Genomic DNA, 16,255 nt, shown 5'->3' with positions numbered 1-16,255 from the left:
AAGAACAACAGGAGTGCTTTGACGTCGACGGACTTTAGCTCGGAGAGGTCGTCAAAGAGAGGCTGGCTCAATTTCGCGTATTTACAACATAATAATTGTTAGCGGGATAGTTTTCTAGAAATACTAAAAATTGACGATTCCCCTGGCGTCAAGATCCAAAAGAAATCTATTGCGCTGTTTAATGGCAAATTTCATCCAAGTTTAGAAAGACAGAAAAGCCCAACTCGTCAAAAAAGCGATTGTGTTAGATAAGTTTTAATCATATCTAGTGACAAAATAATATACAAAGACAAAATAAGTTTAGCTATCTAAGTTTAAACAATACATCTATGGTTTCATAAAAGCAATAGACCTGTGTCCTGCTTTTTCTTGCAAAACAACTTTTGATATGTAATCTCTAAGACATTCGCAAGTTATGACGCCACAATCTGCTATTTTCCTTTCTTTCTATTTGTACATTTAAATCCTTCGAAGTTTCAAAAACAGATTTCACACCATGTTTGGGCTCGAAACGAATGTTTATTGAGGCAATACAAAAAATTTTAGGATACAAGGCCTATTATTTTAATAAAATAAAGAATTGGAATGCTTTAAAAATTTATTTATTTTATAAAAGTTAACAATAATAACAATAATTTTAATCCAATTTAACAACACATTCTGTTCCAGGATACGCTGGCAACGACAATTGATATTTTTTCTCTAAGCCTGGTGGAACAAATCGTCCACCTAAATAATGTTTGCCTTTAAATGATTTTGCACATAATTTTGGTGCAGTTAATGATATTAATAAATCTGGTTGAATTCCACCATTCTCCGGAGCACCAGATTCAACATTCCATCCGCTAGGAATATCCACACTAAACAAAACAAAAAATTTTTAACAACTAGTGCCATCTATGAAGAGTTAATGATAACTACCTGGCAATAGGTATTTTGGATGTTTGTAAAATATTTAAAATTGGGACAAAATCTTCACGTACAGGTGGTTTAAAACTAAATCCAAACAATGCATCCACAAATAAGCCAATTTCTTGTAAATTTTCTATTTTCGGACATTCTACTATATCAATGTTCATATTTGAACATTGATGCGTTAAATTTTCATACAAAGGTTTTTGTGTTCTTTTTGGATAATATATTTGTGGATCATATCCAAATAATTTTAAATGACGCGCACATACTAAACCATCACCTCCATTATTACCCGGTCCACAACATACTAGAATTTTCTTTCCAGAAAGAGTTGAGAGTGGATAGCATTTAGCAATAGCGGTTGCACAACTAAGGCCCGCTAATTCCATTAATTGATCAACACTATACTTGTACTCATTAAATAATTCTAAATCGATATTTATTGCTTCTTCTTGTCCTAAATATTTCACCATATTTCTAGAAATTCTATGTAAAACTTTCGGGAAGAAAATAATTTTTTTCTAAAAGTGATATAATAAAAATTAATTGAACTTTAATGTCTTAAGAAATATAATTAATACTCAACTATTGGATTCCGATTAATTATAAACATTTATTTCTATTATTTTAAATTCAAATATTATTGCAATTAATAATAGGTTAAGGTTTTAATCACTTTTTCAAAACAAAGATTTAGTTTGAAGTTAATTCCAGAGATGTCTCTACAAAACTATTTTCTCTTATTTAAGTGTTTGATTGTTTTTCCCCGCGAAATCGTGAATGTTTTCATAGCATGTTACTGGAGAAAAACCTTTTCATGAGAAGGATAAAAAAAATATTCGCATTTTTAGGCAAAAATTTTGTTGTTATCGCATGATTGTGATCAAATATTTGATTTAAAAACTATTAAAATTTATATTTGGACTATTCTAAGACCTTTTTGTGTCTTGTCATTTTTCACTTTAACTCACCATTTTCGAGATATAAGCGTTAATAAAAAGCACAAAGCGCTTAAATATCGAAAAAAGCAATGGTCTTGTAAAAGATTCTCGAAAAACGAAAAATAATGCAATCACTGACATTCGACACTTTCTATACAGGATATTTCAACAACTAACTCAGTCAATTGTTTCTTTCACTAGTTTTTTTTAGTCTTCGTAAATCAACATAGCTCCCTTCTCAAGAAAATTTATTATTTCCCTCAGTTTTTTAGTCTTCGTAAACCAATGTGGTACCCTTCTCATAAAAATTGGTTTTTCCTTCCTATTTTTTTAAATCTTTGTTATGTCTATAATTAATTATAAGTCTATCATATTATCATATCAATGTCTGTGTTTGGTGTGCACTTCAATCTGCAGCCAACTTTATTATTATTCGATTACGCACATTATCAAGAATCTGTCAAAATATGAACGCGTGCTAATTTATATTCAAAACTGTAATAATTAATATAATAAATATCAATTTAATTATGTTATCAATATTGCATCATTCTCAAATACACAACAAAATTGGCGACGAGGATTAAATAACGAAAATATATATATTTAAAAGAAGAAACAAATTTTTACATAACATAACCATGAATGCGGAAACACAAGCAATTTTGCTTGCCCTCAAAACTCAAGGTGAAGCGCTAACAACTATCATGAATCAAATATCAGTAAGCCGTAGTAACACACAAACATCAACAAGAAATTTAACGGATACATTATTAACACATTCAATAACATTCGAAGCATTCAACGAAGAAGCTGAAACATTCGCATCATATCGGGAAAGGTTAGAAAATTTTTTTACTTTACGTCAAATTTCAGGTACGAGTGCCGAGGTTGCAAAAGCTAAAGTGCAAATTCTTATTAATTGTCTAGGAAGTAAATATTATCAACTTATTTCAAGTTTAACATCTCCAAGTAAACCTAGCGACAAAACATACACGGAGCTAATTGAACTTTTAGAAAAACAATTAAGCCCCCCCTCAAATGTTCATACTGAACGTCATAAATTTTTATCGAGAATACAACACTCAGACGAATCAATTGCAAGCTACGTAGCAGCCCTTAAACTACTTCTCCATACGTGTAAATGGGTTTGTCCAATCGACAACTGTAAACAGCCCATCCCTTCTATATTACAAGCACAATTTATTCGCGGACTAAAAGATGTAGATATTCGTGAAAAAATATTGCAACAAGATGAAACCATTAGTTTCGATAAAACTCTAGAAATTGCTTTAGCCATTGAAGCAGCAAAAAGACAAAACAAAGAAGATTACCAGAAACCCGCTATACCTATCAATCGTATCGGCAATACTCGAAGATCTAACAAAGCAGAATTTTATAATAATAAACAACAGCGAAATCGTTCAAAATCGCGACAACGTCCTCAAATTATAGACAGATCTTCACAAATTGAACGATTAGGACTTAAACACACGTGTCTATCATGCGGCAATAAAAATCACAAAACACGCGATTGTAAAATTAAAAATAAATTATTCTGCACAGGTTGTAAGAAACCTGGCCATTTAGTAAAAGTTTGCATGTCTACAGCGTTAGGTAACAAACAACTTAACCAATCCTTCAATTCATCTACATCAACCGTTAATATTGTCGAACATAATCCTGAAGATGAATATGCTATTAACTCACTCAATATTATACCCTCAAAAACTCAAATAATACTCGATATCAATTCAGCGAATCTTGACCAGAAAATTATAGTATCTGTTGGTATAGGTCATAATAAACAAAGTTTTTCTTTTGAATTAGATTCCGGTAGCCCTGTCACAATTATATCGCGGAAGGACTTCGACTCACTATCCCTCGACGTTAAGCTCAAACCCACAAATATTAAATTCAGATCTTACACTAAGGAGCTATTTTCTCCACAAGGCGTGGCTATCGTCCCAGTTTCCTATAATAATAAAAAATCACTAGAAGAATTATATGTGGTAGAAAGAGATTATTCACCCATACTTGGAAGAGTATGGATTAGAAGGCTCGGAATTATAAATCTAAACAAAATTGAAAATAATCGTAACGTAAGAAATATTATACCACGTGTTCTAGCTATAGATACGCCAGAAACCTTTTCAAAAGATATTCTCTCTCGATATTCAAATGTGTTTGAAGCACGTATAGGTCGTATCCCGAATGTTGTATGCTCATTAAAGATACAAGAAAATGCAAAACCAATTTATATAAAACCAAGGCCTATTCCTTACGCTTTAATAGATCAAGTGAACGATGAACTTGATTCCCTCGAAAAGCAAGGTATAATTGAAAAATCAAATTATTGCCAATGGGGTTCACCATTAGTAGTAGTACCAAAACCAGGCAATCAGGGTGTGCGCATATGTGCTGATTATAAAATCAGTATTAACCCCCTCCTTTTAGATAACCGGTATCCGATTCCCAGGGTAGAAGATTTATTTAACAAATTACGTGGTGGAAACTATTTTTGTGTACTAGATATACACAAAGCATACTTACATGTAGAACTAGATAAAGAAAGTTCACATATTGCGGCTATCTCAACTCATAAAGGTACATATCTTGCTAAACGCATGTTTTACGGACTGAAAACAGCACCCGCGGAATTCCACAAAATTTTAGACCCGATTCTCTCAAACCTAGAAGGTACCTTAGCATACTTTGATGATATTCTTATTCAAGGCGAAACACTCTCTATCTGCAAACAACGGGTTGAGAAATGCTTAAAACGTCTTCAAGATTTTAATATTCAATTAAATTACAATAAATGTAAATTTTTCGTTAGGGAAATTAAATATCTCGGACATGTCATTAGTACAAAAGGACTGCTCAAAACAAAAGACAAGATACTTGCCGTTCAAAAAGCACCGATTCCCACAAATGTCGAAGAACTACGTTTCTTCCTGGGTTTAGCGATGTATTATCAACGCTTTATCCCAAATGCATCAACACTTTTCTACCCCCTCAACCAATTACTACGCCACGATACGAAATATCAGTGGTCACGAGAATGTAATGATGCATTCGAAAAAATTAAAACGGAGTTGGCAAGTGAGCGTGTATTAACACCGTACAATCCAAATTACCCCCTGATATTAGAAACAGACGCCAGCCCGGTGGGACTTTCGGGAATTCTTTCTCATGAAATAGACAATGAAATACGTCCAATTGCTTACGCCTCTCGATCCTTAACAGTAGCCGAAAAGAATTATAGCCAATTAGATAGGGAAGCTACTGCTGTATTTTGGGCTTGCAAACATTTCTTTCAATATATCTATGGACGCCATTTCACACTTGTCGTAGATAATAATCCTCTAAAAATGATTCTCGAACCAAACAAACAGTTGCCTCAACTTACAGCACTTAGACTACTACGTTACGCTCTATTTCTAAGAGGATTCGAATATTCTATTAAGCATCGTCCGGCCAGTAGCCATCAAAATGCAGATTATTTCTCTCGAGCACCGCTTCCTTGCACTGACGTACTTCGTATCGATGAAATAAGTAAAGTTTTCGACCTAACGATACATCAACTCAGCACATCAAAAGCGATTACCGCTGAAACTATTCGCCAAGAAATAAATAAAGACAGTGAACTCTTGAAAATTAAAGAGCGCTTGCAGAATGGTAAAATTCGTGATCCAGAACTATCATTACACAAAGGTCTGGTCATGAGAGGACAACGTGTCTACATCCCCTCTAAGCTTCAACCAGAAATATTAAAAGAATTACATGCAACTCATGTAGGAATTGTCAAGATGAAAGCTATCGCGAGATCAGTTTGTTATTGGCCAAACATCGATCGGGATATAGAATCTCTAGTAAAATCTTGCATTCCATGTGCTTTAGTTAAGAAAATGCCGAATAAAGCACCCTTACATCACTGGGAAGTACCCAAGGAGCCATGGCAACGAATCCATGTCGACTACGCTGGTCCTTTTCACAATCGTTATTTTTTAATCGTAGTAGACGCGAAAACAAAATGGGTTGAAATACAAATTCAACAAAATGCACCAACATCAAAATCAACAATCGCCGATCTAGCAGAAATATTTAGCCGGCAGGGGTTACCTTATCATATGGTAACTGATAATGCAAGTATTTTTAAATCAGAAGAATTCACATCATTTTGCAACCGAAATGGAATAAAATTATTTAACTCTGCACCAAATTATCCTCGAACCAACGGCGCGGCCGAAAGACAAGTTCAAACTTTCAAAAATAAAATCAAGTGTATGATGATGGAAGATCCTGGAAACATAAATGAAAAATTGCAGCAATTTTTATTCCGGTATCGCAATACACCATTAGAAAACAAGAAAACACCCTCTGAATTACACATGGGAAGACCATTGAGAACAAAACTTGATTTAATCAAACCATCACCCAACATACCCTCAATTCTACCAAATTTTGAAAAATTTTACCGCGTGGGTGAACGTGTCCAATCACGTAATTATTATGGCAATGTTAATTGGAAATTTGGCACAATTATACAAAGGCTAGGTCGCCTTCACTATTTAGTTCGTTTAGATGATGGATACGAACTGAAACGACACTATGATCAACTTTGTAGTACCGAAGTGGGTCCACAAACCAAATTCAATTTAACCGAAACAAAGCCACAAGAGGCATGCGCAGCTTCAGCAAAACCTAAACCAAAACGAGTTGTCACATTTCAACTACCAACTCAAAACAATTTACCGTGTTTGACTACAACACCGCCAAGCTTGGAAATTCCAGTACCAGCTGAACCAGCAACAACCAACGTTCCCATGGAACCTGTCCGTCGGTCTACAAGACCAAGAAAACCCTTAAAAAGAATGGATTTGTAGATTGCTTTAAATAAGTGTGGGAGACTGTTATGTCTATAATTAATTATAAGTCTATCATATTATCATATCAATGTCTGTGTTTGGTGTGCACTTCAATCTGCAGCCAACTTTATTATTATTCGATTACGCACATTATCAAGAATCTGTCAAAATATGAACGCGTGCTAATTTATATTCAAAACTGTAATAATTAATATAATAAATATCAATTTAATTATGTTATCAATATTGCATCATTCTCAAATACACAACAATCTTCCTCTTCCTAAATTAACGTAACGATCTTCTCATAATAATAATCTTGACTTGCAACATAGCCCAGGGCGTCAAGGGCATAAGCCTAAATCCGCGCCTGCATTTAAAGTCTCAACGTTTAAGTAATAAATAATTTTTTTGGACGTGAATCCTAATCTTGCTATAAAATGGGAAAAAAAAACTAAGAATAAACTTTACAATCGTATTTTTATTTATTATTTTATTTAATTTTTTAATAATTATGTACATTTTAATTTTTTTACATGATTCTTTAAGGATGTACAAGCGCCAGGGCAATTTTGGCCTGACAATTAAAAACATTGACTTTTTTTCGAAATTTATGTAGAAATATACTTAAATATTCTGATTTAAAGTAATAAAAGTACATTATTATTTTATTATATAAAATTAAAAGTCGTAATTTTTAATCCATATATCACGTGATCTAAAACATGAGCCGACATGATGTGACATCATATAGGCAAAAGTAATATGCATTAATTACTAATTTATTGAAGGCTTTCATAGGTTTTTTTACCATCAACTTTATTTATACGTATAATAATTACATACACAACTGTTGTTTTTACCAATATTACGTCACCAAAATGGTTGGCAGTGTTTTTGCGAGAAAGATTTAAAATTTAATTTAATTTTATGGCAAGAAAGCGTGTTGATTTTGCCCAAATATATTTTTTTGTTGCTTTTTATTACGAAAATCAACATTTTGAAGAATTTTTTCAAACATAGTAGAGAACTCTATTGTAACGGGTCATTTAAAATAAGTCCTCGATGCTCCATCGTATTATCAATTGCTTCACGTATTTCTTCTTTAATAGCTACAAGTTCCATTGTATTATCTTCTTTATTAATTAGATCATATTCTATTTTATCATTTTCTTCAAGTATTTCTTCTTTAATAGCTACGTGTTCCATTGTACTATGTTTTTCTTTAACTGGGTCATATTCCATTTTATTAGATTCTTCAAGTATTTCTTCTTTAACGCCTACATGTTCCATTACATAATTGTTTTTATTAATTTTCGTGTGAATTCGTAAATGTTCAATTAACTGGCTTTTCTTAATAAAAGTTTTATCACAATCTTCACATGAATAAAGCATTTCCACAGCGTGACTTCCCAGTTTGTGTCGTTTTAAATGGCTCGCCATACTATATGCTTTATCACAATACTCACACGAAAAAGGTTTTTCTCCAGTGTGACTTCGTTCGTGTTGAATTAATTGACCTTTCTGAGTAAAACTTTTATCACACACTTCACATGAAAATGGTTTTTCTCCAGTGTGAATACGTTTATGTTGTTTTAACTGACTTGCCGTAGTAAATGATTTATCACAACTTCCACACGAAAATGGTTTTTCTCCTGTGTGAATTCGTAAGTGTTCAATTAAATGGCTTTTCTTGGTATAATTTTTATCACAATGTTCACATGAAAATGGTTTTTCTCCAGTGTGAGTTAATTTATGTTGAGTTAACTGATTTGCCCGAATAAATGATTTATCACAATCTTCACACGAAAAAGGTTTTTCTCCAGTGTGAATTCGTAAATGTTCAGTTAAATGGCCTTTCGTAGTAAAATTTTTATCACAATGTTCACATGAAAAACGTTTTTCTCCGGTGTGAGTTATTTTATGTGTATTTAAATTGATTTTCAGTGTAAATGACTTACCACAATCTTCACACGAAAATGGTTTTTCTCCAGTGTGAGTTCGTTTGTGTTCAATTAAAGATGTCTTCAATCCAAATTTCTTATTACACTCGTCACATGAAAACGATTTTACTCCGTTGTGAATTAGTAGTTTATGTCGAGTTAAAGAACCATTCTTACTAAATGTTTTATCACAAATTTCACATATAAACGGTTTTTCTCCAGTGTGAATTCGTAAATGTTCAATTAATTTACTTTTCTGAATGAATGTTTTATCACAATCTTCACATGAAAAAGGCCTTCCTCCGGTGTGAATTCGTCGATGTAAAATTAGACTTGTTTCAATTTGAAATGTTTCATCACAGTCACTGCATGAAAAAAGTTTGTTTCCATCGTCATTTCGACATTCTAAATCATATTTATCTTCCTTGATTTCGCATTTAGGATGTAATTGTTGTTCAGGTTCCATTATTTCATTTTCTTCAAATGTTTCTTCTTTTATCATAATTTCAGTTGGATTTAATTTTTTTTCTTCGTTGATAATCAAATGATTATTTATTTCATTAATAGAATTTTCCATTTTGTTTGATGTTTTGCTCACAATTCGTAATAAATGTTTATCTTTTTGAAGCAGATACAGGATATGTTTGTTATGAATCATTATATATTCTATGGTTATGAATGCACAGACGTTAATCATGGTTTGTGGTTGGCAATAAATAAAATAAAGACATATCACATATCTACGGAAGCCTGGGTGGCTCATGATCAATTTATGAAAAAGTGGCGCTAACCTATTTGAAAATGTCAGTCGGTGATAACTATTCTTTAATTAGCCACTACCGAAACTGTCTGGAATTATTAATAATTGTATATCCGGATTTAATGATAGTAAGATAATGTTTATAATTTGTATTATAAATGTAGTTAGTTAAAAATGTAGTTAGTTAAAAATGTTTATTAGTATTATTTAAAAAATATAATGCTTTAATTAGCCTTTTCCCTAAGAAGATTAAAAAAAGATTCGCTAGATGGCAGAACTAGGGAGATAGAAATATTTTGATTTCCTGCCATCTAGCAGATCTTTTTTTAATCTTCTGAAGAAAAAGGCTAATTGAAGCATTATATTTTTTAAATAATACTAATAAACAGTTTTAACTAACTACATAATACAAATTATAAACATTATCATATTATCATTAAAGAATAGTTATCACCGACTGACATTTTCAAAAAGGTTTGTTTCCATAACCGCAAGTCACAAGTGCTTTTTTTGAAAGTTGGTTTTATACTTGTGGGTAGTACACATTTAAAAAATAAGCTAGTGTAGCGACACTTTTTCATAAATTGATCATGAACTGTTCAGGCTTCCGTACATATCTTCTATCCTAGTCAAAAGCACTGTTTGATAAAGATAAATTATATTATTAGATTTTCTTAGTTTGAATAGTTTTTGACACCTGTCTGAAACAAAAGCAAATCGATTAAAAGGCCTATTGACATATGCTGTTATTAAAAATAGAGGCAGTGATAGAGATGTATAATAATATTCTATGGTTGTGGCCGCCGTGCTGTCCCCTTAGATCATCTATTATTAGATAGACCCAACGTATACCAAGTATGTACATTTTTACTTCACAGAGAACATTAACAATGACAACAATATAATATTCAGCTGCTTCAATATTAATTCTGTGTTAAAGTTCTGAAAAATGATTAGATATTGTTTTATTTGCAAAGAATATTTTAAATTAGACATGTATTACAGATTAGTAAAATAATATTTATTAAATGGTAATTATTATGTTGTAAATACGCGCCAGGATATTATATTATATATTAAGACATGCGCATTAATAATCATGCTCTCGCATTTATTATCATTCTTAATCATCTTTGAGAGGTGATTCTCTCTTTGTTCCGTTAGTCTGCCAAATCCAACTAGTATATCTTCAAAGGATTTTCTATTTCTACCATAGAGGTTAAAAAGTAATTAGTAAATACTAATTTATTCCTCATTGAAGAACAAGAATTTATTAAAAATCATATATTTGATACAAGTGATAAAAAAGAATATTAGCCAATTAAAAAAGAACATTTTACAATGGAACATGTAGCTGTTAAAAAAGAAATACTTGAAGAAAGTGACATAATAGAATATGACCCAATTAATAAAGAACATTGTGAAATGGAACATGTAGGTATTAAAGAAGAATTACTTGAAGAAAGGGATGATAAAATGGAATATGACCCAATTAATAAAGAACATTATACAATGGAACATGTAACTGTTAAAAAAGAAATACTTGAAGAGAGTGATGAAATGGAATATGACTCAATGAATAAAGAACTTTATGCGATGGAACATGTTGCTATTAAAGAAGAAATACTTGAAGAAACTGATAAACTAGAATATGGCTCTATTAAACAAGAACCATGTACAAAAGAACACGTAGCTATTAAAAAAGAAATTATTGAAGAAACTGATTCTAAGATGGAGAATGGAGCAATTATTTTAAATGACCCGTTACAATTAAATACTCAATTAATTATTAAAGATGAAATATTTGAGGAAAATGTTTTAGAATATCATAAGAGTAAGAATGAAGAAAAATCTTTGGCGCGTGAAATTAGTGACAAAACATTTAACAGTAAGCAAAATTTAAAGATTCATAAACGAACTTCTACTTGCGAAAAATCATTTTCATGTGACGAGTGTGATAAAACATTTACGCTGAAATGCAACTTAGTTACACATAAAAGAACTCATTCTGGAGATAAACCATTTTCATGTGATTTTTGTGATAAATCATTCACTCAAAAAAGCGTTTTAATTAAACATAATCGAATTCATACTGGAGAACGACCTTTTTCATGTGAAGTGTGCAATAAATCATTTGCTGAAAAAAGCTATTTAATACGGCATAAACGAATTCATACTGGAGAAAAGCCTTTTTCATGTGAAATGTGTGATAAAACATTTACTGAAAAATGTGCTTTAATTAAACATAATCGAATTCATACGGGAGAAAAGCCTTTTTCTTGTGAAATTTGTGATAAAAAATTTAGTGACAGACATTATTTAACTGAACATAAACGAACTCATACTGGAGAAAAACGTTTTTCATGTCAAGTGTGTGATAAATCATTTACTATAAATAGCCATTTAGTTACACATAAACGAACTCATACTGGAGAAAAACCATATTCATGTAAGATTTGTGATAAATCATTTGCTCAAAAATGTGTTTTAATTAAACATAATCGAATTCATGCCGGAGAATAACTTTCCGTTTCATGTGAAATTTAAGTTAATCGATAATTTTTATATTTTAGTTGCTTAGTTACTAGTTAATAATGTTATAATCATGGAGGTTAGAGAGAAGGAGAACGATCGCTGTAGGAAATAGTCTCCCAGAAATACGGACAAAATAAGTGAGGCGCTGCGATCGCTAAGTTGTCTCAATAAAAGCGGGCTGTTGTTAAATTTGTACATTATGCAACTATCTTCACCTAATTATACTCATAAACAACTAACTTCGCAGATACTACTTACCGACGAATTTTCAGAGACAGGCGCGCTAATGTTTTAGCGCGTAGCGATCGTTCTCCTTCTCTCTAACCTCCATGGTTATAATAATCTATGAAATATTACTAACCATTGTTGCTTTTTTATTTGTCAAATATTCATGTAATTATTTTTGGTGATTAATAAAAACCTACAATTAAAATTAGTTTTTGTTTTCAATCCTTTCTACCCTAGTACACCACAAGATTTACAAAGATTTTTTTGGCATTTTCGGAATTGACATATATTCAAGTATATTCTCTGAGATTTTCTAGTTGATTCGATAAATATTCACGAAGATAAACGCGTCAAAAAAAATTTTAACTGACAATCAGTGTAAACGTCTTTTGAAACATTCTCCGAAACATTTGACCAATCGATTTCGAATTTTTACATTATCTTCTTAGATATTTTCCCCAGGTATTATTCGAAGGAATACGATTTCTGATATTTATTTCAATATTTTGGACTACTTTGAATTTGGAAATTTTTAATATTTTTTTGGAAGCCGTCATTTTGTCAAAAATCATGATTTTGTTTATCAATATCTGTATTCATCAACCGACTAAAGAAATTTTCTGGATTTTTTCAATATGGACAATCCGAATCAGAGATATATACCGGCACTTACCCTCCTTTTGTTCACAATTTCGTTTAACCTCTAAATTTATCAATGTTTCTCTACAATATTATGCATAAAAACTTCTCTCTTGAACCATTTCTATCTATTAGATCTAAGATCTAAGCATACATAGAAACAAAATCATACTAGCCCCCTTTCCTCCAAAATATTCCACAGGAAGCGCTGGCGTCCATTTTATTGTCCCTACCATGACTACGCACACAACAAATAGGAGCTCTAAAGATAAGCACTATCCTCCAGCCAGGTCTGCATTTTTGTATTAGGATATTACGGGAGAAATATCTGACGAATTTTCAGAATGCCTCAAACACCCTACCCAAAAATATCTACCAGCTTTCGGGATAAAACTTCATTAGACTTAGAAAACTTCATATCTATGCGGAATGTCATTTATTGTTTATTAAAATTTCTAAAACTACAGATAAGAAAAAATATATACAAAAATACTCTAAAGCTTGGGAAACAGATTCAGACTTGAAAGGTAAAGTTATTCTATTATATTTTTGTAATTTATAGAAAGGACTAGGATGTTCGCAGTTAGTTGAATGACCACTTAAATGTTTAACTTTGAATTCAAACAGAAAAAACGTTATTTTTAACCTCCTGATCCTGTTTATAATAAATTACGATAAAAAATATTAAATTTAAAACATTAAACTCTACATTTAATCATTTATAATCGTTTAGGGGTTTTTGGTTGGAGCTCTAGAGAGAAAAAATTTTGAGAGTTGGGAACACTGGGCCCAACGTATATCAAGTATGTATATTTTTGCTTCACAGAAAAGATTAACAAAGACAACAATATAATATTCAAATAGCTGACAGAGAAACACAATAACATAGAATGGTAATCAATGTTTACTGTTTGTTTAATTAATTCTGTGTTAAAGTTCTGAAAAATGATAAGATATTGTTTAATTTGCAAGAAATGTTTTAAAGTAGACATAGTTATCACATGTTAGTAAAGTTTCATTAATAAATAATTTAATAATATAATAATTTATTAAATGGCAATTATTATGTTGTAAATACGCGCCAGGATAATATATTATTATATTTGCACATTAATAATTATGCTCTCACATTTATTATTCTTCTCAATCTTCTATGAGAGGAGATTCTCACTCTATTCCATTAGTTTGCCATATCTAGCTAGTATATCTTCAAAGGATTTTCTATTATTACTAATATAAAACAAATGGCGAGTAATTCATTCCATAAAGTAAATAGTAAATACTAATTAATACCTCATTGAAGCACAAGAACTTATTAAAAATCATATATTTGATAAAAGTGATAAAAAAGAATATTAGCCAATTAAAAAAGAACATTTTACAATGGAACATGTAGCTGTTAAAAAAGAAATACTTGAAGAAAGTATAGAATATGTAGCTATTAAAGAAGAATTACTTGAAGAAAGTGATAAAATGGAATATGACCCAATTAAAAAAGAACAAAGTACAATGGAACATGTTGCTATTAAAGGAGAAATACTTGAAGAAACTTATAAAATGGAATATGACTCAATTAAAAAAGAACAAAGTACAATGGAAGACGTAGCTGTTAAAGAAGAAATACTTGAAGAAACTGATTCTAAGATGGAGCATGGAGCAATTATTTTAAATGACCCGTTACAATTAAATACTCAATCAATTATTAAAAATGAAATATTTGACGAAAATGTTTTAGATGAAGAAAAATCTTGGGCGCGTGGAATTAGCGATAAAACCTTTAACCGTAAGCAAAATTTAAACATACTTAAACGAACTTATACTGCCGAAAAATCGTTTTCATGTGATGTGTGTGATAAAACATTTACGCTGAAATGCAATTTAGTGACACATAAAAGAATTCATACTGGAGAGAAACGATTTTCATGTGATTTTTGTGATAAATCATTCACTCAAAAAAATGATTTAATTAAACATAATCGAATTCATACCGGAGAAAGGCCCTTTTCATGTGAAGTGTGCAATAAATCATTTGTTGAGAAAAGCTATTTAATTCGGCATAAACGAATTCACACCGGAGAAAAACCGTTTTCATGTGAAGTGTGTGGTAAATCATTTACTCTAAAAAACCATTTAATTACACACAAACGAACTCATACTGGAGAAAAACCATATTCATGTAAAATTTGTGATAAGTCATTCACTCAAAAATGTGTTTTAATTAAACATAATCGAATTCATACGGGAGAAAAACTTTCCGTTTCATGAGTTAATCGATATAGACCTTTTCATTTTAAAAAGTGATTACTTTTTGTTTCGGGCAGTTTGAAAAAAAAGTAATGTGATAAAATGAATAACAAATATCTTGGTATCTTTGTCCAACTTATTACTGTCTGTACGAAACAATGACGAATCGTAATTGAAATGAAAAGGTCTATTTTTTATATTTTAGTTGCTAAGTTACTAATTAATAATGTTATAATTATGTATCATTATCATTAATAAAAACATATAATTGAACTTAATTTTTGTTCTCAATCTTTACTACCTTAATCAACTAGCTAAAAGTATAACTTTGTAATGGCTACTTCAATTATTGACAAATATTTTTTATTTAATTGTTCCTCATTAAACATTAATTTCTTTAAAACATCAGGTTGTAAACCATGATCCATGTTATTATCTGCTGTGAAAATATTCAATTCATATTTATACCATGTATACTCAATGTCAAAAAAAATGCTCGTTTTAAAACATTCTGAGTGTTACTATTATAACAAAACATATGATGAGTACGCTTAGAATGTTTTAACTCTCATTTTTTTTGACATTGAGTATATATGTGAATTATATATAGTATATTAAGTTTAGTCCCAAGTTTGTAACGCTTAAAAATAATGATGCTAGGAAAAAAATTTTGTCATAGGTGTTCATAGAATCACCTAATTAGTCCATTTCCGGTTGTCCGCCCGTCTGTCGACACGATAACTCAAAAACGAAAAAAGATATCGAGCTGAAATTTTTACAGCGTACTCAGGACGTAAAAAGTGAGGTCAAGTTCGTAAATGAGCATCATAGGTGTCTTGGGTCCGTAGGACCCATCTTGTAAACCGTTAGAGATAGAACAAAAGTTTAAATGTTCCTTATCAAAAATTAAACAACTTTTGTTTGAAACATTTTTTCGTAAACATCACTGTGTACCCGTGAGGGCGCCAATTAGGCGGAAATTTTATAATATGTACTATACTTGATTATCATTTATGTATGTGTCACATGTATGTATATGTAATGTGATAAAGAAATCAACACTGACTATGCATGGTATTTCAACAATTAACTCAGTCAATTGTTTGTTTTCACTTGTTGTATATAAGGTTTTAACACATGGAAGAAAGCCGTACAAATATACTTCACCGTAACTTCCCA

At 31.0% G+C, this 16,255-nt stretch overlaps 4 protein-coding genes across 5 annotated transcripts; 2 read left to right on the top strand and 2 right to left on the bottom strand.

Annotated features, from left to right (window-relative positions):
* Nucleotides 1-637: 637 nt before the first annotated feature.
* On the bottom strand, nucleotides 638-1,554 carry LOC123291019 (NAD(P)H-hydrate epimerase). Of its 2 annotated transcripts, XM_044871440.1 has the most exons (3): nucleotides 1,502-1,554; nucleotides 922-1,436; nucleotides 638-860 (listed from the first exon to the last, which is right to left on the bottom strand). In XM_044871440.1, the coding sequence occupies exons 1-3, from the start codon at nucleotides 1,526-1,528 to the stop codon at nucleotides 638-640; spliced, it is 765 nt and encodes a 254-aa protein (XP_044727375.1). In that variant the 5' UTR covers nucleotides 1,529-1,554. The 2 variants fall into 2 exon arrangements, with proteins under 2 accessions (XP_044727375.1, XP_044727377.1); XM_044871442.1 differs by lacking the exon at nucleotides 1,502-1,554 and having other exon boundaries at nucleotides 922-1,461.
* A 943-nt stretch (nucleotides 1,555-2,497) lies between these two features.
* On the top strand, nucleotides 2,498-6,745 carry LOC123294778 (uncharacterized protein K02A2.6-like). The gene is made up of 2 exons (XM_044875923.1): nucleotides 2,498-3,365; nucleotides 3,423-6,745. The coding sequence occupies exons 1-2, from the start codon at nucleotides 2,498-2,500 to the stop codon at nucleotides 6,743-6,745; spliced, it is 4,191 nt and encodes a 1,396-aa protein (XP_044731858.1).
* A 933-nt stretch (nucleotides 6,746-7,678) lies between these two features.
* Nucleotides 7,679-9,174, bottom strand: LOC123290987 (zinc finger protein OZF-like). The gene has a single exon (XM_044871401.1). The coding sequence runs from the start codon at nucleotides 9,170-9,172 to the stop codon at nucleotides 7,760-7,762; it is 1,413 nt and encodes a 470-aa protein (XP_044727336.1). The 5' UTR covers nucleotides 9,173-9,174; the 3' UTR covers nucleotides 7,679-7,759.
* Nucleotides 9,175-10,771: 1,597 nt separating this feature from the next.
* On the top strand, nucleotides 10,772-12,339 carry LOC123294769 (zinc finger protein OZF-like). The gene has a single exon (XM_044875913.1). The coding sequence runs from the start codon at nucleotides 10,772-10,774 to the stop codon at nucleotides 11,951-11,953; it is 1,182 nt and encodes a 393-aa protein (XP_044731848.1). The 3' UTR covers nucleotides 11,954-12,339.
* Nucleotides 12,340-16,255: the final 3,916 nt, after the last annotated feature.

This window comes from Chrysoperla carnea, chromosome 1 (genome assembly GCF_905475395.1).
Source record: "Chrysoperla carnea chromosome 1, inChrCarn1.1, whole genome shotgun sequence".
Taxonomy (NCBI): Eukaryota; Metazoa; Arthropoda; class Insecta; order Neuroptera; family Chrysopidae; genus Chrysoperla; species Chrysoperla carnea.
This window is presented reverse-complemented; position numbering and strand designations above follow the sequence as displayed.